Source organism: Dendrobium catenatum, unplaced genomic scaffold (assembly GCF_001605985.2).
Source record: "Dendrobium catenatum unplaced genomic scaffold, ASM160598v2 fragScaff_scaffold_754, whole genome shotgun sequence".
Taxonomy (NCBI): domain Eukaryota; kingdom Viridiplantae; phylum Streptophyta; class Magnoliopsida; order Asparagales; family Orchidaceae; genus Dendrobium; species Dendrobium catenatum.
In genome coordinates this window covers 547,323-571,755 of record NW_021319216.1, presented here as the reverse complement: position 1 = coordinate 571,755, position 24,433 = coordinate 547,323, and the positions used below count along the sequence as shown (strand labels likewise).

At 37.8% G+C, this 24,433-nt stretch overlaps 1 protein-coding gene across 2 annotated transcripts; it reads right to left on the bottom strand.

Moving 5' to 3' along the window:
* Nucleotides 1-755: 755 nt before the first annotated feature.
* LOC110105944 (eukaryotic translation initiation factor 4G) lies at nucleotides 756-24,123 on the bottom strand. Of its 2 annotated transcripts, XM_028696506.1 has the most exons (12): nucleotides 23,922-24,123; nucleotides 23,534-23,766; nucleotides 23,301-23,419; nucleotides 23,059-23,202; nucleotides 22,752-22,816; nucleotides 22,602-22,658; nucleotides 20,509-21,960; nucleotides 20,161-20,404; nucleotides 17,554-20,067; nucleotides 17,241-17,391; nucleotides 1,430-1,624; nucleotides 756-1,337 (listed from the first exon to the last, which is right to left on the bottom strand). In XM_028696506.1, exons 2-12 carry the CDS (start codon nucleotides 23,737-23,739, stop codon nucleotides 1,004-1,006), a joined length of 5,481 nt encoding a protein of 1,826 aa, XP_028552339.1. In that variant the 5' UTR covers nucleotides 23,740-23,766; nucleotides 23,922-24,123; the 3' UTR covers nucleotides 756-1,003. The 2 variants fall into 2 exon arrangements, with proteins under 2 accessions (XP_028552339.1, XP_020691303.1); XM_020835644.2 differs by having other exon boundaries at nucleotides 17,554-20,404; nucleotides 23,922-24,122.
* Between the last annotated feature and the right edge of the window lie 310 nt (nucleotides 24,124-24,433).

Here is a 24,433-nt window from a genome sequence, read left to right as displayed (position 1 = left end):
GTTTGAAGGATGTCTTACAAGATAAACTTGAGCTCAATTCCATCTGGACCTTATCACAAGCAGTGAATTTCGCTTTGAAAGCTGAAAACCAGGCCCTCCGACACTCTCGCAGCCAGTCGGCTCGTAAACATTCGTCAGATTCCTTCATTGATAATGCCAAGCAGTTGTCACAGCCTCACAAGTCATTTCAGACGTCTCAGCCTTCCCGTTCTTCTATTAATTCTCCAGCTCCAGTTGCAGCCGTTCCTGTGGATACTAAGGGACAACCCAGGCCGAATGCTCCAGTTAAGGAAAATCCTTATAGTCGACCCGGAACACTCAAGTGCTTCAGGTGCTTTCAACCTGGACATAAGTCCAATGAATGCCCGAATCGACAACGAATCCAATTGATTGAGGGAGAATCACACAACACTGAGGCAGACGTGGGGTCTGCTGAACAGGATTCGGAGACATGTTTCGAAGATGTACACGGCGATGAAGGTGATCCTCTCCTCTGTGTTATACAGAAATTGTTGTTAGCCCCTCGGGCCCCTACCCATTCCCAAAGGAATGCTTTATTCAAGACTCGTTGCACTATACAAGGAAAGGTGTGCGATCTTCTCATAGACAGCGGGTGTACAGAGAACGTTGTTTCCCGCTGTCTATGAGAAGATCGCACACCTTTCCTTGTATAGTGCAACGAGTCTTGAATAAAGCATTCCTTTGGGAATGGGTAGGGGCCCGAGGGGCTAACAACAATTTATGTATAACACAGCTATAGAATTATCATCTCTATAAAATTAGCAAAATATTTTTTACTGTTCCTCATAATTACAAAGGCCTCCACTGTCTCTACTTCGAACTGAAGCATTTTCATCATCATATAAGCTTTTCATCAATGGATATCAACATAAGCCCAAAACAAGAGAAAGCCAAAAACTTATAACTATGAGGAATCTAATAAATAAAATGCTTTTATAGATAATGTACCTTAGGGAACCTATAAGCTTGAATGCCTTCTCTTTTACAGAAATGCATCCAGCTTCTTTGATTTGGGAGTGGGGTTTGGAGGTCGGAAGTCTTCCAGTCGAAGATTGGATCCTCTGCGGATTTCATTTAAAAGAGAATCACCTTTCTCTGTCTTAATAAAGTCCAAGATACCAAAGAGGACCTCTGAAGCAAGCCCGAATTCAACCAGGCTTCCTGGTTCTTCACCACCTTCACGAATCAATCTTCCAATCTCTTTCAACGGAACCACATTTTCAATTATGATTTTACCGAAGATATGACCAAGAAATTCTGCAGCTTTAGGAGCATCGTTCACAGCGTCCTCTAATGAAGAGAGAACAGACTCAAACCTGATGGAAAAAGTAAGATAAACTTAGAAGTTTTGTAGAAACAAAAACAGAAATTAATCATTTCTGCAGCATATTGGTATTTGTATTCATACCCTGCAATCAGTTGAGTTGGACTAATTAAGGCATGTCGAGTCTTGCTTAGGTTCACAAGAAGCTCGGCCAGTAGATTTCTCTCCACATTTTTCCTTTCGAAAGAGTCTGTTACCCACAAAGACACCATGGATGAATAGAAACAAGGCGAGTTTAGCTCATTGATGCACGAAACAATTTCCTCCTCATCTCTGGCACTGAAATTGAAGAGATAATACCTCACATAAGCAAGGCCGTAATGAGAAAAATGAATAGTACAGTCAGAAATAAGTTGATACTCACTTGACGCAAAGCCAAAAGACTTGGTCATTAGAAACAAAAATTATGTGTGATGATACTATTTCAATTTTTTGGGTTCATTGTTTTTGTTTCTTGTCTGTTTGTTGGATGCAGAAAGCTTATAATGATGGATCTTATTAGAATAAAATGTGTTTTCTATTTTTTTTATTATCACCTCTTTAGAATTCACTAGCGTGGGAATTTTATGTTTACACTCTGTCAAAAACATCAAGCAAATAATTAGATAAACTATATTGTTTTCAATTTTTTGCTATGTAGTTTCAATTTCAGTTATTTAACACTATTGTTGTCTTGTCCAAAGTCCTAAATGAGAAAAGTGGCAGATTGTGTTAAGTAGACTATAGCCAGTATAAAATTAGTCAAATAATCATGGCGTGAATTATTTAATATATTATGTTAACATTAGGACGTTCCCTGAAAGTAACGTGTTATATGATCCGAATACAGTGAGAAATGTGCAAGGGTCGCTGCAACGACGCCCAGGTGAAGTGTTAAATAAGCGAATGTGGACAAAAAATTTAGTCTATGAAAATAGAATTAGAATATGAATATGAACCAATAATATCATTATTACAAAGGTTCTCTGCAAGCTCTGCTAGGGTTTTTCTTGGCGCCCCTATTTTGCTTCTGATCGCCGCCTCCTTGGCGGGGGGATCTCTCCCCATGGTCGACCCCGACTTTCTTCCGCTTCCTTCCACCTCCACCACTACGGCTACCCCTGCTTCTGCTGTTCTCCCACTCTGGAAGAATCTCCTAACCATCACCCCTCAAGTATCCACTGAGTTCTCTCATTCCCTCTCCTTTGTCCCCACCCAAAACCTCACAACTCAGTTTACCAGCGAACAATTTGTCACTGGAGCACCTGAATGGTCTCTTTCGTTGGCTGGATATTCCATCGGCAAACGACCTTTTTACGAAGCTTTGCTCTCGGTGATTAAAAAAACTTGGAATCTTAAAGGCTCATTGTCTCTTCTCACCATGGATAATGGTTTCTTCTTACTCAAATTCTCTGCTATGGAAGATTATGAGCATGCTTGGACTGTTGGACCATGGTTTTTCTTCGATAAGCAGTTCATATAGCAAAAATGGACTCTCGATTTTGTTCCAAAGCATGAAGAATTCCCCTCTATCCCCCTTTGGATCAAAATCATGAATTTTGCCGCTCTCTCTCCGGACGCCGGAAGGTATATCTAAACTTGCTAGTTGTGTTGGTATACCCATTGTTGTTGATGCCCTTAATGCGGCTAAAACTCGATTGACTTTTGCTAGAGTATTGTTCAAGTTACTAGCAACTCACCCTTACCTGAAGAAATCTTCTATAGTGTTGACGGAAAAGCCACACCCTTAAGAGTTCAATACGACTGGAAGCCCGAACACTGTTCTCAATGTGGCTCAATCATGCATCCCCCAACACTTTGCCCTAAAGATCTCATTCTCAAACCCCAAGTCACTAATAAACCTAGGGGAAGGAGTTCCAGTCGCAAGCCGCGCCTTACCCCTCCTCCCAGACTTACCATTCTCAAACCCCCTCCTCCACCAAGTTAAATCAACCAAACACAAATCCTCCTCCATTACAAAACTTGCCTTTGTCCCAAAATCAAAGTTTTGGTACTCTCTTACCAAACTTAAACTCCCCATCATAAGAAATACAAGATGACCCATACCTCAACCCGCAGCCTCAAGAGCCTCCTCTCATAAATACAAAAAACGATTCCATGCTTTGTCTCATCAGGACAAGCATGAAGAAGTGCACACTTCTACCTCTCTTCAAAATAACACTTCTAACCAAGTACCCAACAACCCAAACCATAGTAGTCCCCCCCAAACCTCCCCCCGTAATCACCAACCCAACATTCCCCCTTTCTCCAATGAGGCATCCACCTCTAGCTCCAATTCCACAAAAACCCAACAAAAAGCTAATCAAAACCATAAGCAAACCAGAGGCAAGCAATCCAAAAAGGCCTCCACCCCCAACTCTAAATTCTAATGAACCTATCTAACATTGCAGCTTGGAACATTCGTGGGTTTAACAGCCCGGACAAAGTGTCTTGCTGCAAGCAACTTGCCCGTGCCAATGACATTGGCCTCCTCTTCATTACAACAACAACAACAACATCAAGCCTTTATCCCACTACGTGGGGTCGGCTGATTGGCCTCCTCTTCATTCTCGAAGCTAAAATCACCCACTCCAATCTCTCCAATCGTTGGTTTCAAGCCAACCACAAAATTTTTCCTAAGGAAGCCTCTTGTGACAACTTTCTCCATTCTAGCCCTGGCCGCATCTAGGTTAAATGGAATGAAGATGCATTGAATTTCACTCCTCATCACATGACTAGCCAATTTATCCATGGCGTGATTACTGTTAACTCTACCTCTATATGTGTTGTAACTATTGTTTATGCTAGCAACTCCCATTCGGAAAGACAAATACCGTGGAAGAATATTCAAGATATTGTTGACTCCATTAATATTCCTTGGACTATCATTGGTGATTTTAATTGTTGTCGTACTTTGGGAGAAAAAGTTGGGGGCACTGCTCTTACTGATCAGAATCTAGGAGACTTCAACAGCATGATTTTCAACACTGGGATGCACGATCTCTCCTCTGTTGGCCACTTCTACACTTGGCATAATCAACGACAGCTAAACCCCATTCATATTAAACTAGACCGGGTTCTGGTTAATGATAGTTGGCTTGTTAACTTTCCCAACTCTTATAGAGTTGGTGATCCTGATTGTTCTGACCACTCCCCCTTAATTTTGATAAATGCCGCGGATAATAGGAGAGGGCACAGATTCTTGTACAAAAATTATTGTACCAAATTTCCTGATTTTTGGAATAGCCTGATGGAGGTGTTTTCAATGTCCAATAAAAGCAGCCCCTAAAGCTCTTTCTGCTATAAGCTCAAGACTCTTAAAAATATCATGAAACACAAGGCTTAGTCTAATGCCAACTCCATCCAAACTGAAATTGACATTCTCAAGGCTCAACAACACTCTATCATAACTCAAATTCAAATCTACCCTTTGGATTCCCAACTCAACAGCAATCTTAAGACCATCAACACTAAGCTAGCCTACTACAATTCCACTCTTACTAGCTGGATCATTCAAAGAGACAAGGTGAAGTGGCTTTCACACGGGGAGGATGACTTAAGGTTCCTATACTCCAAAATAAACATTTCCAAAAACCACAGTCATATCAAGGAGATCACTACTGAGCTCGGAACCTTTACTTCTCATCAAGACACTGTTAATGTCTTCACTAACCATTACCACAAGCTTTTTAACACTCCAGGCCCCTCTAGTATGGATCAACAATATTTTGATATACCTGCTGGGAACTTGGTACCTAGCCATCTTGCAAACTCTCTCATTGCACCGGTTACCATGGAAGAAATTAAGAGCATTGTTTTCTCTGGCAAAGTCATGACGGTTTTACTTTTGAATTCTATAGATCCAGTTGGAACACCATACAGCACCAATTGTGCAATGCAGTTACCTCTTTCTTTAACACTGGTTACATGCCAAATCAAGTCAAAGCTACTGCCTTAGCTCTTATCCCTAAGCATCCTCATGCCAACAATGTCAAAGATTTTAGACCTATTGCCCTCTGCAATGTTATTTACAAGATTATTGCTAAGCTTATTGCCAATAGGATGAAGGATGTGCTCCCTTACATCATTCATCCTAGCCAAGGTGGTTTTATTCATAAGAGAATCATATCTGATAACATTTTATTAGCTGATGATCTCCTCATAAACTTCAATCTCAAAGCCAAGGAAAAATATTTCTGTGCAAAATTTGATATCACTAAGGCCTTTGACACTGTCTCTAGAGAGTTTCTGTATAGTAGACTAGAGGCCAAAGGTTTCCCTGAGATGTTCATTTCTTGGATCAAAGCCTGCACTACTGATGTTCACTTCTCTATCTGAATTAATGGGGCGCTTGAAGGCTACTTTTGCTCCACTTCTGGTATCAGGCAAGGTTGCCCACTCTCCCCATACCTTTTTATTATCATCATGGATGGTTTATCCTCTAGCTTTGAAATGGCCCATTCCAACAATTTATTTAAGCGTATATCTGCTGGGAACTGTAACATTACTCATCTTATGTTTGCAGATGACCTTCTTGTCTTTGGCACTGCCTCCATTAGCAATGCTCATACCCTCAATTCCATTCTTAAAACTTTTGCTTATGTTTCAGGACTACATGTTAATCCGCACAAAAGCTCCATCTTGCTCTCTAAAAACGCCCCTAATACTGCGGATTTTTGTGACATCCTCAGCATACAACAATTCCACTGCCCCATCAAATACTTGGGCCTGCCTATTTTCTACAAGAAACTTAAAGTGATTGATTTTCAACCTTTACTGCTCAAAATCACTGCTCTATTAGATGGTTGGAAAGCTAAAACGTTGTCTTTTGCGGGTAGAATCTAATACATTAAATTCACCATATGCAACACTCTTGCTTACTGGATTCGTGGCTCTATCATACCTAAAAGCTGCTGCAAACTTATTAGCTGCATGTGTTCTAGATTCACTTTCTTTGACAACATCAATCATAGAAAACTTTTTACTATGTCTGGGCATTCCCTCCATTGATTCTCTCTATCACGATTTTGCTTATTCAATCATTTGGAGATTCCTTAATAACAACAACTTGCTCTTTAGTTGGTGGAAGGTCAAATACAACTCTCTGTGGAACTTTATGCCAGTGAACATCTCTCAGTAATGGAAATTCATTTGCAATAAAGCATTTGATATCAAAACTGTATTTCTTTTGCTGTTAATTCGAATAGTTCCCTCTTTGTTCTCTGGGACCCTTGGTATGGAGGAACTTCTATTGCTGAATGCTTGAAATACTCACACTCTCTGGCTAGTTACACTCAACTTTTTGACTGGAAGCTTTCTAACATTATTATAGAAGATAAGTGAATACTCCCCCAATGTTTTGACAGTCACATTAGCTCCCTCATTCATGCGGTTACCATTGACTATAATGAGGCGAATCATTTATGGCTTGGCAAGCAAAACCCAAATTTTAGAACCTTTCGCTCCCAGTTTTTCACCAATTTGAATAAGGTTAATCGGTACAACTTTATATGGCACAAAAAATCTGCACTCCGTTTCTCGGTATATGCTTGGTTAGCTTTTAAAAGGAGGTTTAAAAACCTCTGATGTGCTTGCCTCTCGTGGGATTATCACACCGAATATCTGCTATTTCTGTCATTGTGAAAGGGAAACACATTCGCACATTTTCTTTGAGTGCAGTTACACTTTTGGCATTGCCAAGTCTCTTCTCCCTTGGCTGAATGGGTTACTGATGAGACCAAATTTGCATCAACTTTTTGACAGTATTTTGGAGCAAGGCTACTTGGCACACAAACTAAAAATTACTTTTTGCATCCTCCTTGTGCCATTATTTACTACTTATGGATGGCACGAAATGATAGGATTTTTGGTGGGGTTATTGATTGTGATACCACGGTGGCTGCCAAAATAAGAAAAGACATTTTATATAAAACTCATGGTTGGGAATACACTTGAATTTTTGTTTTTGGACTCTGATCCGGAGTTGGTTGCTTCTGCTGCAGCTGTTTTCGTCTTAATTGTTTTTGGGGTGCCAGCAATTTTCGTTACCTCATTTGGTTGCCTGAGTGATTTTTTTGGAAGGACGATGATGAATGTTGTTTATCAGCTGCCTCTAGGACAGTCTATTTGGCAACCAGGGACTTTGCTCTTGTATTGTCCCATTTGTGCTTTCTGACCATATCCGAGCTTTATACTTGAGCAACCTGAATCCTTGGCTTTCTGGCCAATTTGTTTTTTTTTTTCCAATTGTAGTTTTGGTTTTTTAGAATCCTTAATCTTTGTTGTTTGAGATTTTGGATTATATTTTGCTCTTTTTTTCATTTATTTGTAATTTCTTTTGATCAATGATACGGGCTATGCCCCAAAAATTCTCAAAAAAAAAGAATATGAATATGAAATATAGGTTCTCTTATATTGAAATTAATAGAATTAATATATATATATAATGATTCATATGAAGATAAATATTCTATGCATTCATGGAACTAAATGGGTTTGTGAGAAGGCTAATAAGATTGATAGTTTATAATTTAAACAATGGTATTCAAGTATAAGTCATACTAGAAATGGGGTTGGTGTGATTATAAATAAGAGTTTGAAGGATAATGTGATAGAAATTAATAGAGTTGGAGATATAATTCTAGCTTCAAAGATTGTTTTGATGCTAAGATTATTAATATCATAAATGCTTATGCTCCTCAAATAGATTTGAATATGTATTCAAAATTAAAATTTTGGAATGATTTAGAAGAATTGATATAAAAGATGCATCTTAAAGAAAGTGTTTTTATTAGACAATATTTAAATGGTGTGGGCTCTGAAAATTCGTGGCTCCTTCCTTTTTTTTTCATGTTATCAAGGAGAGTTTTAAAGCTTATGTTTTGAGACATTTTCAGAAGACATTGGGTTTTGAATAAGACATACCCAGAGATTTCAACCACATTTTATGAGGACTTTATGATCTGAGTTAAGATTTTTTATAGGCGCAAGCCCCTATAGTTAATTACCCCTCCCAATAAAGAGAGAGAACTTTCAATTACGACTAGTCGTCAAATAGATACATGGTATCTAACTTATAGTAGCATCATGATTTTAGGTAATTAAAATTTTAACATTTAAATTTGAAATTTTACCCCATTGCACTTAAAGCGGATGGTGGGGGAAGTGATGATAGACTCGATCAAGATCCTATGGTTCCGTCGTCCCGAGTCATTATGGTCCTTGGTCTACTTAGTCAGAGGAGGTAGTTGACCCAACAACCTGATGTGGGCTCCGAAAATTCGGCCCCGGCCTCCGCCCGACTATTGTTTTTCTTTAGCGATGGAGTTTTAACGAATTAAGTTCTAGGGTAAATTTTGGGAAGGCAGATGGGTTTGTAGATAAGACACTACCCAGAAATTTTGCCCTCATTTGCGAGGACTCTATGATCTGAGTTCTGGTTTCCTATAGGTGCAAACCCCTATAATTAATTACCCCTCCCGATAACAAGAGAGAACTTTCGATTAAGGATAGTCGCCAATCAGATACATGTAGAGTACACGTTATCTGGCATATAGTAGCAGCATTAGGCTTAGAAAATGTCTCCGGGTCGGGTCCGGGTCGGGTTTTCGGGTCGGGTCAAATATTGACACCCCTACCCACCGCACTACAAGAACATGTAGGATGGTCACCCAGCGCACCAAGAGCGCCAAAAACAAGATTTAAGAGGTTTTTGGGTTAGGAGACCATTTAAACGTTTGTGAACGAGGTAACTGAGACAATTTTGATGTCGAGGGCGGCAACGATGATGTAAATGCAGGAAAAAATCAAGGCACAAAAGAACCTTTTCCTTTTTTTTTTTAACTTGTTCTTATTTTTTCTCTTTTTTACTAAATAATAATAGTAATGATAATAATTATTATTATTATAGCACTAATATCAATAGCAATTAATAACAATAATTAGTAATAATAATGGCAGAGGGAAAATGGAATGGGCTACTATTTGGAGGAGGAAGTATGTTATAGGGGATAAGCTTGTTGAGGTTTGTTATTTTGGAGAGGAAGTGGAGTGGCTTCAGTTGGCTGTAGGATACTTTGCTAGTGGAGGAAAAGTGTTTGCTTAAGGGCTTTAGGAAGAGGCAACAACTAGAGTTTTCACATGAGAAGTATTGATGGAGCTATTTAGCTTCTATAACAGAGGGAAGTTGGACGGAGCCCAATCGGGTCATGGCTGGAGAATCAGCTGTCTGGAGTAGGGTGTATAGGAGATTGGCACAGGATGTCGGATCGAGCAGAGCTAGGCTCGACGTTCGGCCTGTAGATCAGATTGACAGGAGCTCTCAGGTTGGATGCAGGTGTGTTGTGAGGAAACAAGGTCGGCGTGCGGCTAGGAGGTGGAGATCGTGTGGCGGTCAAGGTTCGGTTTGGCTGGGAGTCGAGTGGTAGGAAGATCTGGAAGCAGCTTGGCAATTGGATGTCCCTGTCTGCTATGGAGTCGGGTAGGGTGAATGGGTGTGGAGTGAGGTCGAGATCGAAGGGGGGTGGCTTCGACTGTTGTTGGGGAATCCGGAAGAGCAGATGATTCGGTCGTTCGTATGAGGAATAGAGAACGAATCAAGTTGGGAGGTGGAACCAGGCTGTGGAGGTTACGACTGAGATGGAGGGAGATGGGATATGAAGGCTTAAACGAGTGGATTGAAGGAGGCCATAGGAATCGGGAGCTGGAGAGATTTCATGGGATTTGGAGGATTCCGAGAGCTTATCGTGCGTAAAAGAAAAAAGGAAAAATGAATTGAAGTTCGATTCTAGTTTTATTAACAAAAGGAACGACGAGCAGAGGAGCTAATCGAGGCGAGCTGTTGGTGTTGCTAGATTTACGAGAGGAGACAAAAACATGAACGAGATTTCGAGGATTTGATTGGAGCCAGAGCATACATATACGAGGAGAATACGAGGTTAACAAATCTGATTTTTTTATCCTTTTAAATAATAATAATAATAATGTAAATGAAAAAATAGGGTAGTCTTGATTTGCGCGGCGTTCCCTTGAAATCTGTGCATTTTGCCTCGAGAAGCGCGTTGATTTCCTCTCATAAATTTCATTAGAAAAAATTATGATCCATTTTAGGTATCATCGACGTTCAGAAAGAAATACAGATGGCTACTTTCGATCGAGCAAGCTCCCGTCTTTGCTTCTGATAAAAAATGTCGTCATTTTCGATCAGACGAGAGGGGAACGTCATCGAAGACGCGAAGTTAAACACGAGGGAGGTGAAGAAGGCTAGGGCAGGTCTTGCGGTTTGGGAGTGAAGTAGGAGAAATCCCTCCCTCCCTCCCTCCCTCCCTCCCTCTATGGACCGAACGAATACAAAGGTTGGGCAAGGGTCGTGTAGGGTCAGGATTGGCTAAATGGCATGAGGTCGTTTGACTTAGGGAACTTGGCGTAAGCGACGGTGCTTGCGAGAGTTTTGAGGCAAAACTAAGAAGTGAGGTTGAGAGGGAGTTCATGGAAGCTTACGAGAGTTTTGTGTGCAGGAAATGGGAGGAATAAAATGAATGAGAGCTTTGCTCTCATTTCAATGACGCAGAAGGAGGATCGATCGAGGCAAAGCAAGTGTGAGAGGACATTTTCGACGCATTTTTGACGCCGTTGCAGAGAGATGGAGCTATTGCAGCATGCGGTATACATAAGATCTGCGCAGAGATTTCGACAGGATTTGAGGTAAGGTAATCATTTTAGCAATTTTTTATTTCATTTTTTTTCTTTCTTCGTATTCTGTTGCATATAGGTTAACACAACATGACGCTTGCATATATCAATAAGTCATTTCTTTTTTTCCTTCAAAAAAAAAAAAAACTTATTGTTCATAAACACCTTCAACATGTATGTGAACATATATTTTGAGCTCATATCTGCAGTGAATCAAATACAAATAGAGCCTTGTTTGCTCAAACTAATTCTATTATTGGCTCGAATTAATCCCATTACCAGCTCATATATATCGTTTTAACCATTAGATTAAAATCCAGTTGCAGAGATACAGTGAACCCTAACTTCCTAAGTCACGCCTTTATCATGAATCCATTTCCATATTTCATTTCAATCGATCCACAATCGGGTCATTCTCTCCATTTCTCGAACAAATGGTGAGTTTTAGTTGCAGATTTGTCTATTCGAGTAGGATTTATGGTTTAGTTGCAACAAGCATTTAGTGAAATATGAACGTTGTCGATCTCATCATTGGTGGCCATAACATTAGAGCTTTGTGGCGTAAGAATTTTTTTCTTTCATTCTGATATATTTGCAGGTGGAGCTTCTTCTCTGCTTAAGATGATTCAAAGTCTATTTTTTGCTTTAATTTTGTATTGCTATATTAATTTTGTATTATCTATTTATGCTTATTTTTGTTTAGATTCAGAGACATTCATTTTTTTTTTCATTGATATTCTTCAACTTCTGATGGCATCATTTTGTGTGTTTATTTATGGCAAGATATTTACATTTTCTCTTCGCATTTATTTATGGCATCATTTTTTTTTTCATTGATATTCTTCAACTTCTGATAGTTTACTTTGCAGCCCTATAGGTTTTAGCTCTTTTGTTGGAAGTCACTAGTAAACATTACATGTTTATAAAATTAAAAGTAATGAAAAGGAATTAATGGGGCAAGACATTTTAAAAGTAATTTTAATTTCATTTGAGCCAAATGAGCCTAAAATGAACCAAACGTGAACATAAGATTTTCGGACTAAGTGAGCACAAGTTGAGTTCAGAAAAAAGAATAAAGTCAAACATTTCAAACTCAAACGCATGGCATGCTTACTCAAGCTCCACTTGTTTACACCCCTATTGGTATGCGTGTGATTGAGATTTTGTTAAGTTAGATACATGTTAAATTCCTTTCATAATATAAAATGGTGGCCTTCCGATGACCCGGTAAGGAAAGTAGATGTATTATTGGCTTATGTTAAGAAAGGCTTAAGTAGACTTTAGAAGACTTGGTTAGAAAATATTAAAAATGACCTTTCTTTATTAGAGTTAAATGAGAATTTGGCTCTTAACAGAACACAATGGACAAAACGGATTCATGTAGCTGATCCAACATAGTGGGATAAAAATTTGATGTTGTTGTTGTTTTAGTTGAATTCATTCGCTTCAAAATTGTATACCAGATCAAATTTCTTGTGGACTTTCATATTTATTGAAGACGTTATATTATCATTTGGAATGAAAGATGTGTGTTTTCTAATTTTACAATAAATAAAATTGAGATTTTCTCAATTTAAGAGTTAGAAAACTGTGAATTATGAATTTTAGTATATTTCATTAAGTGTCTCATCCTAAATCTTTAGTAAACGCTAGACTATAAGACATCATAAATCAAATCAATATCAAAGTTATACGTGCATTATCACACGGAGAAATAAAAAAACAAATAAATGATGAAAAATTAAGCAGGATCAAATAAATAATGGGTTTTCAAAAACACATTCTCACTATTGCAAGAACAAAAATTGCATATCTATATTTGATAGCAGGCATAATGTTAACGAGCTTTTCAATGCCATCTATTTGATTCTAAAAGACTAGTATGAGCAAAATCAAAACTAATAGATCACACAATTATTTTGGCATGGTACTGTAAGTGAAACTAAACTTATATGATCTAATCTAAAACATGAAATTAAATAATATCTATCACTCAAAGAACATAGGAAACAATTGCATGGAGAATTTAAGCATTGTAAGGTGAATATGATGTATGTGAATAAAATGATAGCTTTGAGTGGGTGAAAAAAGTCATTTGTCTCATGATTATTTTGTTATTGTTATTTATTTCATTAATTCTCTTGGGTAAGAAATTATAAATGAACAAAGCTAAAATTCAACCAAAAATGTTATACAAGGTTTTATCTAGATCACTAAATGTCAAGGCATATTATGAGTGTTTTGTTAGTACTATCACAGCTGTAAGTACCTTTTCCTCTCAACCACGGCTTCAAAATGACTAGAAGTGGGGGTCACATCAAAAGTCAGTTGACAACTCATCAAAAATATGAGATTAAAATTATCTTAAAAACCCAATAGAAAGACTTTTAAACAAAACAAGACCAAATGAGCGGTGAAATAAATTATATAAAAGTTTCTACAATGAAATCATTATCTTCTCCTCTCAAGCCTATTAAGCAAGCCACAAAAGAATCATGTGCGGTCAAACTTAATTCTATCGAAAAATTATAATTCATGAATACTCTTTTGATGACATATTAGATGCAAAAGAAGATTTATAATTGCAATATAAGTCCACACCTAATTGTGTTGAATGAGAATTTGTACTTACGTTAGAATATGGCTAAGGACCTTAATCTATGCTTGAACAATAATTAGAATTAAGACTGAAATTGAGTACGAGTACTGCCCTAACGAAATAGAACTCTAAAATTCAATCCACAGGCAAATCTAAAAGTGCCCAAATCATCACCCCTAATATTAAAGCAATTTCGGTTAGCTTTTTAAAAAAAGGTTGCTCGTATGTATATCATATTTGTGTGAATTATATGCACTCAACTTTATTTATCATCCTCATTATTTAAATAGATTATAAATCTTTATTAGCATCCATTAAAATGCAAGTTCGCATTTTAACAAATTCCTTGCTTGCTTAATATCCTTTGCACAATTTGCATAAAGAAATTCACGAAGAATTTACTATTAATTATGGAAACTATAAGCCTGTTATTTAAGTAACTAAAAGGTAAGTGAAACTCAAACCAATTGATAAAGCAATGGTACACCTAAATCTTAAAAGACTTACCCTGGGGATCTTAAAAAAATTAACTACATGAAAGATGAGACTATAAAAATCATATGGCACATTGGAACCAATACTAATAAAATGACGATTTCAAAAAAGCTATGGGTCCAAATTTCAATGTATCTAATTTTATTTTATTTCATAATTTTTTTCCATCATGTGAATTCACATCCAACAACTTAATAAATAGATTTACTCGTCTTATTCAAAAAGCTACCATACACATAAATTAAGGCCACTAAAGAAATTAAAATATATTGTGCTTTGGGATAACAAACTTGTATTAGCTTTACTAGGATTTGCTAGGCAAAGATAAAATACTCAAATTCATCAAAACCGGATTTTTCCAAGCCATGCAAAATGACTAAAATCTAAAAGTCTTATCAGTTGGAAACACAAATTATGTGCCAACTTTGGTTTAGTTATCTTTGCGTTAGTTTATTTCCAGTCTGTTTATTAGATGGATAATGCTTATGACGACAGTTTCTATGATAATGGAAAGCGTTCTCTAGCGTTTTGAATACCTCTTTAAGCTTTGATATTTTGTTAAAAGTCACTTTGACACAACCCTTCGATTCCTTAGTTTTGATATTACTAATTCCCTGCTTAACAAATGTCAAGTTAAAAATTTTTAAATTTACTGTCATTTAGGTGTTGGCATCCACTAATTACATGCACCATTTGTTTCCCCTTGAAAGTTGTTGATTTAGCAAGACGTTATTGTGCAAAAGTTTGTATGTTATTCTTTATTATTTCCATTAGTAATGTTCCAAGCTTCAAACGAGTTTTTTATTACTTCAATTTGGCATATTGTCAGAGTTTGGCGGCTGAGATTGCGGAAAAATATTGGAACTAAAGACTCTACAGAATTTTCTAATATTTTGTGTTGATGCTTCTATAAGATGATTTTATTTTTATTTTTAAATAGTTAAATAAATGCTAATTCTTACACTAATATTTTCATATGGGCATGTTGGTGTTTCTTCAAGATCACCATATCATTTGATATATCGGAAGTAACATTGATGCAATACATCATTAACATTGTTGGTAATTATTATGTCAACATAATTACCATCGGAACACTATCTGATTTTGTTTCTTCTATGATAAAGAGGGTCCCTAATTTTGGTGGATATTTTACAATGATGTTACATGTAACGAAATATCCATATTGATTTCTCTCAATTATCCTAATATTAGCTTCCTTCTATTATATTTTCTTTAGTTGTTGAAATTATCTTATAAATAAAGAATGTTTGTACGATGAAAAGATATTTGATGAATATCAAAGCTTACAAGCAAATTCTCTCTTGTTGTCTCTTGCTCTATTTTAAACCTTAACTTTCATAAATAATGGAGCATAGTGTCTACTTCAAATTTCTTATCACTACCACTCTTTGAAATAGTATTTTATAGCCAAGAAAATTGATGTACAAAAATAGTGAATTTTTATTTTGACATAATTTATAGTAATATGCTAATTATAGTGATGGATTTAACATAATGAATGATATCATATCTTCTATATGCTAAAGCTCTAAACCATACTATATTATCAAAAAGTTAGGACCTAATGCGTATGTACTTGCTTTGTCCATTCACATAACTATTAACCTTACTTTCCATACTGAAAAGCTATTACCTAATCAAGACATTTTTTAAGCCTCCAATATTTTGTATTGATGCTGCAAGACAATTTTTTTATTTTTCAAGAGTAAGGCGGATGCTATTTCTTGCATTAGATACTTTCATGTAAGCTTGTTGGTGTTGCTTGAAGATTATGTCAACCTTTAATATATTGGAAGTACGATGGATGTAGTGCATCAACTAAAAGGTTTATATCATGGATATCTAAGAGACTCTCAAATTAAGATTAAATTTTGTTTTATTCTAAGAGACTCTCATTTTGGTGGGTTATTTTAAAATGATGTTGACTATTATGAAAATTCACACTGATTCCTCTTGATTTTCCTGTTATTGGCTTCATTTCTTGTGTTTTCTTTAGTTGCAGAAATCTTCTTATAAGTAGAGGGTGTTGGTATGTTGAAAAGATATCTGATGAATATTAAAGCATCACAAGCAAAGTCTCTCTCAAGATTTTAATTACAAATCTATCGTAACTAATAAAGCAATATGTCTACTTTGAGTTTATTATCACTATTACTCTCTGAAGCAGAGTGCTTTGCAACCTCGAAAGTTAATGTAGAAACATATTTGAAATTTTTATTTTGCCATAAATTTTGGAGTTATTTTATGACTTTTTTTTATTAGGTTCATATTCAATGACAATAATTTTATAGATAATTTATTAGCAATTTGTTACTATCTTTTTGTTTATTAATTTGGATGTGAAGACTAATTGGGTCATCTATTAAAGGATTTGATCATAGATCAATTGTGAGGCCTGAAATCCTTTTAAGACAGATAATTTCCTTGATCATGTACGAGACATACTTATAACGTTATTGTTTATAATCTTTTCATCTTTTTTTTTCTTTTTTTTTTTATTTTGCCTAACGTTTTTCAAGCTAGCCCTATATCATTCTTCTAAGATGACTATCCCAATTTTCAACAAATTCATCAGAAGTTCTTATCTAGTAACATTTATCCTACAATTTTGGTATATAACTAATTTCCTTGAATCTCTTTTCCAATATTCCTACCTTACTAAGTAGGGAAAAAAACAAGAATGTTCGGCCCTTCTTGTCCCAGTTTCTTAGCAATTGTTCTTGTTGACTGCTTTTAAATTTTAATCTATCTTGTATAAGAAAAAGTAGAAACTAAGCACAACGAGAAACTTGTATGCATTTCTAACTTTGGAGGAAAAGGAGTAGGAGGAGATTTGCTATTATGTGTATTAAGTAGAACCTAGAAATTTGTTCATTGGAAATCTCATACTTCGAAATATATCAAACTAACAAATGACTTTTAAGAGAGCGATGAACTTTACAACTATAAAAAGGATCATTTCAATCATTCTTATAATGGTTTATATATTTTAACCATACAAAACATCATTTTAGGGAGATCCGACCTTATAGGTACCATATACTCAACTTTAAAGATTAGATATAATTGATTAGAAATGCAACTTACGAAGGAAGAATTCCAAATTACCTGTAGAACTCCTTTATTGCTAATATTGACTTCTGTCGTAGAACATCTTCAGAGAATGCTTTTGCTTCAATAGATTCTCTAACTTTGCCACCTGAAGATATTGGCCTCTCCCCTGAAGTAGTAGTGACTGAATTTCTATCCATTGTATGACCTGCATCATGAAAATCTTCAATGCCAAATTGAGAGTTACTATCATGTAAGCTTATTTGATAATTTGATGGCCCTGATAATCTATCAATCATACATTTTTGCGGACTATCTTCTCTTGATATGCTAAGCATTCGAGAAGAGGCAAGAGTGAAAGTATTTGAACCTGATACTGAAGGAGCATTTGGCATTAGCCCTAGTCCTTTTCCAGACATTCCTTTTGCAAGACCTCCTTGAGGACCCAAGGTCATGGAACCATCATTAGTTGTCCTTTGAGGGAGGGGAACTGGCATTACTTTGCTCTCATACAGCGGTCTATCCTCGTGCCGAACATCTTGACTACCAGAACCTCGAGCTTGGGTTGGATGGCCACGAATACTGGTTTTTGCCTGAGAATTGGGAGAATTTAGCATTGTCATGCCCCGCTGACCAAAATTAGCAGGCGGTCCCCTTCTTGAAGCAACAACAGGACCACGAGCCAGTCTAGCGGTTTGAGCTTGTCGTTCCTGAGCCGCATCCTTATGCACATCCTCAATCTTCTTCGGCCCTTCGACCTTCCTTCTTTGCTGCCATTTGTTTTTTCTAAGGTCAATTGTGTCCTTCAGCATGAACCTCAACCTAGCAGACAGCTGCTCATTTGTTGAGAGCATTGCAATCCTGTCAAAATAAGCATCCATGCGTTCCCTCGCTTTGGAATGATCTATCATCCCTCCTATGGTGCTCATCAGTTTGCACAAGGACTCAATGTCTTCTTCATCAGGATTCTGATAATATCCCAACAATTTCTGGATGCATTCATGCATAATCCTTTCTGTTAACATCTTCTTTTTATACAGCTCTCCAATTAAGCGAATATTTCCCATCATACGCCTCCGGGCCCTAACTCTTTTTTCCTCTCTTTCCTCTTCAGTCTGACAGATCTCGCCTTCTTCTTCAGCTTTGTTTGCTTCAGCTTGCTCTCTCTCTCCTCTTTCAAATTCTTCTTGACATTTGTTCAAGAGTAACCTTCTAAAAGTAATCTTTTCATTGTTTTCAATGAAATCAGGTAATTCGCTAGCAAGATGGAGACAAAAATCAGCATACATTTCGCAGAAAGTTGGCTCCATTAAAGCTTTGTCAAAAATCTGTGAAATAACCCCAGAAAGAGTAAGTGTGTTATCAATTTTAACTTCCTTGACTTGGGAGAATAATTTCTCAAAATTCTGAGGTGTTAATTTGTTCAATATAGCTTTCAGCTGTCTCTGCGTGTGCTCTTCCTGATCAGATGATTTTCGAACTTCGTATCTGTTAGAAGATTTGTGCATTGTTTGCAGTGGTCCCTGAGCAGAGGGGAATAAGCCTCTTTGAATTCCACTGGCATGCTGCCACCTATCAATATCTAGATTATTCCTTGCCATCCCTACCTGAGAAGAAAGTGATTGCATAGACCCAGAGAGAATTCCATTAGCAAAATGATTGGGAGATTGCATGCGTGGATTTCTGAGGACTCCATTATTGACCGTCTGTCCAAGAAGGAAGTTCATAGATGCAGTTCCATGACTGAGATCCATGTGGAAAGCATTGGATGCTCTTGCCCACTTATCATCATCTGAGATGCCACCGATACGTTTGTCACCCCGAGAAGCCCCTAGAGACCTATCAATTAACCTTCGAGGACTAAAACGCGGTTCATGGTTTGTGCCTACAGGATTACACATCAATATATCTGCTATGTCTGATCCATAGTCAAAACCTTCAGGAAGATCATTGCATTTGTCTGAAAAAGTCAATAAAATATCTCTCGAGTATTTCTTTCTACCAGTAGACTGACTCCCATGGTCATTTTGGTTCTGTTTTTCCACATCATTATCTGAGGTTCTCAATTTTGGAGTTGATGCATCAGCTGCTTCCTCCCAGTCCTGAACGTCAGCTTTGTCCTGTTCATCTCCTTCAACAGCATGTGTAGCCTTACAGCAACCTTGCAAAGTTCCATTCTTCAATTCTTCTGTTGAACATCTGCTATCAGTATCAGCAGTGCTAACAGTAGCATCAAGCTTTTCCTCCGGAGCCTTATATGCATTGTACAAATCAGATGCACCAGCAGCATCAGCCTTCGAAAGAATTTCCTTTATTTTCTTCTTTCTATTATTTCTGGCTTTCTTAGGCTCATGCTTGCCCTTTGACCCTGAAATCACTCTTGGAGATCCAAAAGACCGTTCCACAACTTCACCTTTCATGTTCTGCTCTATTTTTGTGAACAGTGGAAGAGGTATAGAAATATTTTCTGGTGGTAGTGTAGCAGATTCTTTTACATCAATCTCCTCAATGTATGGTAATTCACAACTTCTTGTTGTGGAATCTACCTGTAGAGGTTTAGCTTCAATGGGAATGGTGGAGGGAACTTGACCAAAAAGCCCCACTGCAGAAGAATTGCTATCAGAGGATGAAATGGGATGCGTACTCAACAATCTTGTCCCATCAATCTCAGAGATAATTCCCACAGAAGTATCAAGCTCAGCACAAATGCTCTTTTCAGGTGTTTTTTCTTTAACTTCATGGTTTACTGCCTCAGGAATCATCTGTAAACATCCTGTAGTGGAAACAGTTTCTCCAGCAGAAGTGCTACTTACTAAAGCATTATATGATATTTCACCTCGCCGTTCCTGTGCTGCTACCAAATTCTCTTGTTTCTGTCCAAACTCTACAACCATGGATCCATCGAGAACAGAACAAGGTGTTTCAGACAAAATCCCAGTGGCATTAAGAATTGAAGAATTTGAAGATTGTGGGTCACCTGCCTCCTTAAGAGAAAGTTTATTCCAAACAACCTCTGCATGTTCGTAACCTTGATCAGCCTTCTCCAATGGAAATACAGAAGGAACAGAGGTTCTCATAAAATCAGTCTTCGAAACTGTTTCCGAATTCCTATATTCTACATCAGCAGAAAGCAGCCTAGGGGTAGAAGTGGGTGAATCAGCTGTTGATACACTAGGAATGCTTGTACATTTGCCATTGTCAGTACAAGCTCCAATCATATCCTGATCAGTAAACAATCATACACAGGCTTAACATGTATTAAATTACGTAAAAACATAAATATTCCATTCAAAATGGAGGACAATTCAATAAATAAAGAAAGGACCTGTTGTTGCTGAGGAAGCCTAGGCTCCTTTTTACTTTTCATTACCGGGTGATCGATAACTGATTCTAATTGTTGCTTAGCTTCCTTTTTCCGATCATCATTTTCCTCCATAATAGAGAGAGAATCCCTGACATTAGCCAAATGCAATGATGGTGATGCTTCAGTTTTATTATTTTGAGTCAAATCCGTTGAAGAAACTGTGGATAAGATTTTATCAATTGAAAACGAAGGGCCAATTCCAGATAGTTCAGAATTTGGCTTCTGGATTATTACACTACTTTCTGGATTAATCTTATTATTCTTCTGGTGGGGAACAGATGAAACATCACCCAGTGATTTCAAAAGCTTTGGTTGCTCTGTTCTGGTACCACTACCAGGCAAGCTAACCCTTACTGTTGATATACCAGTGTTTTCTGAAATAGGAACGGCCTGTTTAATTATCACTTGGACAGGAGCTGATGATGAGATAGAAAATGATGACCCTTCTGTGCGTGCCGCTTCGGCCAAACCATGCAATGGAGGTGGAGGCCCTGTTCTGCCACCTAGTACTGGATTAAGGGAGGATGGATTCATGAACGAAATAGCCGGCACGTTTTGATTAATTGGATAGCAAAAACTTGCAGCATGAGCACCAGTTGGCAACTGATTATTTGTTAGATGAAGAGAGGATGGAGGGAAAAACATTTGTGTAGTATTGTAAGGTGGTTTATAATAATTTATCTGGGGAGAAGGACTAAAAGCCGGAAGAGATTGAGATTGAGATTGAGATTGAGAAGAAACATTTTGAAGGTGCCTTTGCCCAAAGGAACCAGCATCTGCCTGTGAATCAGTCTTTCTATCAAGTTTAAGCTCTTCATGGGTATGTGGATGAGTTATTTTCACAGCTCTTCTTTGAGTACCAAAATGTCCAGGCTGTTGTTGGGTAAATTGAGGGACAATACCAACTCCCATGCTTCCTAATTGAGGAGGCACTTGGCGACCTAATTGAGGGTTAAATCCCAAGCCTTGGCCCTGATGCATTGTTGCCTGAGGTTGCATTGGATGAGACTGGATGTTAGGAACAAACAACTGCTGAGGAACTTGTTGGACACTTCCTGCAGGTAATGCCATTTGTACTGAGCTAGCAACAATATTTTGCGAAGGCATCGGTGGATTGGGACCCCTAAACGGAAAACATATCTGTCGCTGCTGAAAGGGAACAGGCATTGGCATTCCACCTGCGGGAAGAACAGAAGATCTTGTTGTTGTTGCATTAAGAGGGGGGACAGATGGAATGGGTGCTTGCATATCCCTCTTTGCCTGCATGGGAGGATGAGTCTCTCCATTGTCAGGTTTACTGACACCTTCAATAGCCTTCCTTGGTTGCTGATTTTCTTGTTTCTGCTGCTGCTGTGGTTTTGGAATAGAGGGTATAGGCAATGTAGGCACAGCCTTAAATGAATCATGGCAGACCTGAGTAAACAAGATTAAACAATATCACTTTACTGGAAAAATACCAATAGAGAAATGTTCAAACACGCATCCTGATAAGGACAATTGTTTGACAAAAAACAGGCTAAATTTTGAATCAACGAGCTATATAAGATATCTCTCAAGGAAGGAGGGTTATATATGATATCTCTAAACCCACATTCATACACCAACAACAACATCAAGCCTTTATCCCACTACGTGGGGTCGGCTACGTGAATCTTTTTTCTCCATTGTGTCCTATTAAAAGTCAAATTCTCGTTTAAATCTAATAAAGAAAGATCATTTCTAATATTTTCTAACCAAGTCTTTTTAGGTCTGCCTCTACCTTTCTTAACATAAGTCAAATCTAATACCTATACTTTCCTAACCGAGTCATCGGAAGGCCGCCGTTTTATGTGACCAAACCATCTAAGGCGACTCTCTCTAATCTTATCTTCTACTGGAGCTACTCCAACCTTCTCATGTGTATGCTCATTTCATATCCTATCTCTAAGGGTAAAGCCACTCATCCACCTTAGCAAACCCACATTCATACACCAAGAAAAATAAAATCGACTATAGGGAAGTTAACTGGATTCTGATCTTTCTACAAACTATATGATGAGATTGTATAAACAAACCTGATCACGTTTCTGTTCATCAAGATTTGGTGGAGCTGAAGCTGTTCGAGCCGGAATCTACATTTTCCATGATGAATCGCCACTCAATGAATTAAAACTAAATAAAAAATGAACAAATGAAAAAGCCTAAAAGAAAGTAAAATCCAATACCTGCATGGCATTTACAATCCCAGGATTGATGGTTCCAAACTGAAGGAAACCTCCGGATGCATCCCCTGGCATAAATATAAAGAAAAACAATATAAATAATAGAAAGCTTTAATCTGCAACATTTGAAAAAACAGGCAAAACTTATCAAAAACCAACAGCTCAAATAGCAAATGTGAAGCTTAAAACAATTAGCATTTGACAAATTATATATCAAAGAAGGTGGTGTACAAAAAGTAAATCTATGATTCAAAATAAAACGGCCAATGTCTCAGAAACTACAGCTGAGTAAAAAGAAAAACTAAAAAACCTTTGATTTGGGCAGATGATCCAGCGGCACTAGAAGCAGCAGAAGGTTGTGCAGCTACGGTTTTAGGAACTGTTCCGGCAATTTTCAGATTATTAGGTGGATCCTCTGGTTTAACATTGAGGATTGTAGGTCGAATAGCGGACCCTATAAAACCGTAAGGTATCAACTAACAATTGCACTAAGAAAAGTTCAAAATGAGTAAATTTTGAGAAATTCACAAAGAAGCGATTAGAATCGCATACCATCAGAAAGGACCGTGGAATAAGCTTCATCATTTCCAGTTCTCTGTGCGGCATCTGAGTTGGAGCACACCGTGCTCCCCCTAGACTGCCCTACCTGACCATTATCAGATTTCTTGAAACTACAAAACATCATAAAAAAGAGGCAGTCAAAACCCTATCTTCCGGGCGCCCAAGTAATAAGAGAAGCGTTAAAGAAGAGAGGGAGGGAGGGAGGGGAGGAAGCGAGGCCGCACCTTCGGTTAGCCGGCAAGACATGAGGCGCAAAAGACGGGTGCGTAGCAGGCGATGCCGAGAACGCAGGAGCCGGGCTAGAGCCGCCGCCGCCGCTGCCGCCCTTTCCACCGCCGGAGAAACTCTTATGCTGCCCGAAGTTTCCTGAACGGCCTGATTTCCTGAGATGTCCCTCGTTCTTTTCAGCCCTGGAATGATGCTGGGACATAAATACGATTCTCTTCCACTACTGTTCCTGCAAACCCAAGGACGTGTTAACAATCCAGAAAACAATCAGCAATCCATCAATACCCACCCGCATCGAAAGATGAAATCGTAAAAATCATCCAAAAACCACCCATTTTGATAAATTGAGAAACATTAACATCAACGGCTGAATCGAATCCGCACCTGATTTCGAAATATAACGCAATGGAAGCGCAAGATTTGACGAGGGATTAGGGTTTCCCCCTCAGCACTAAGCGCACGAATTAAATACACCGCCGGGTAGAATCATGACGTTAGCCGGAGAAGGAAGAAGAACAGATGGCGTAGGATATGGAACCAACTCCGAAGACGAGGAAGATACCAATTTTAATGCGAAGCGAGAAAAAAGAAAAAGATCTAAAAATTTAAAGGCGTTTCACCGACTTTTTTTTTTTAGATTTACAGTATACTTTCTATTTAGGTATACTTTCTATTTATATACCTAATATTTAAATTTTTATTATTAGATACAGCCTATAACATTTTATTTATTGATTTTTTTTTTTTTTTTGTAACAGGGGTACCGGGCTGCTGCCACGCCAGCTTGTGATGCACTTGGCGATGTCCATTAATCCTTCGGCGAGTCTACCAGCAACAACCCCACAGATGCAGGACTCACAGTTCTTTTCTCTCCACTTAAGGAGTTGTGTCATATG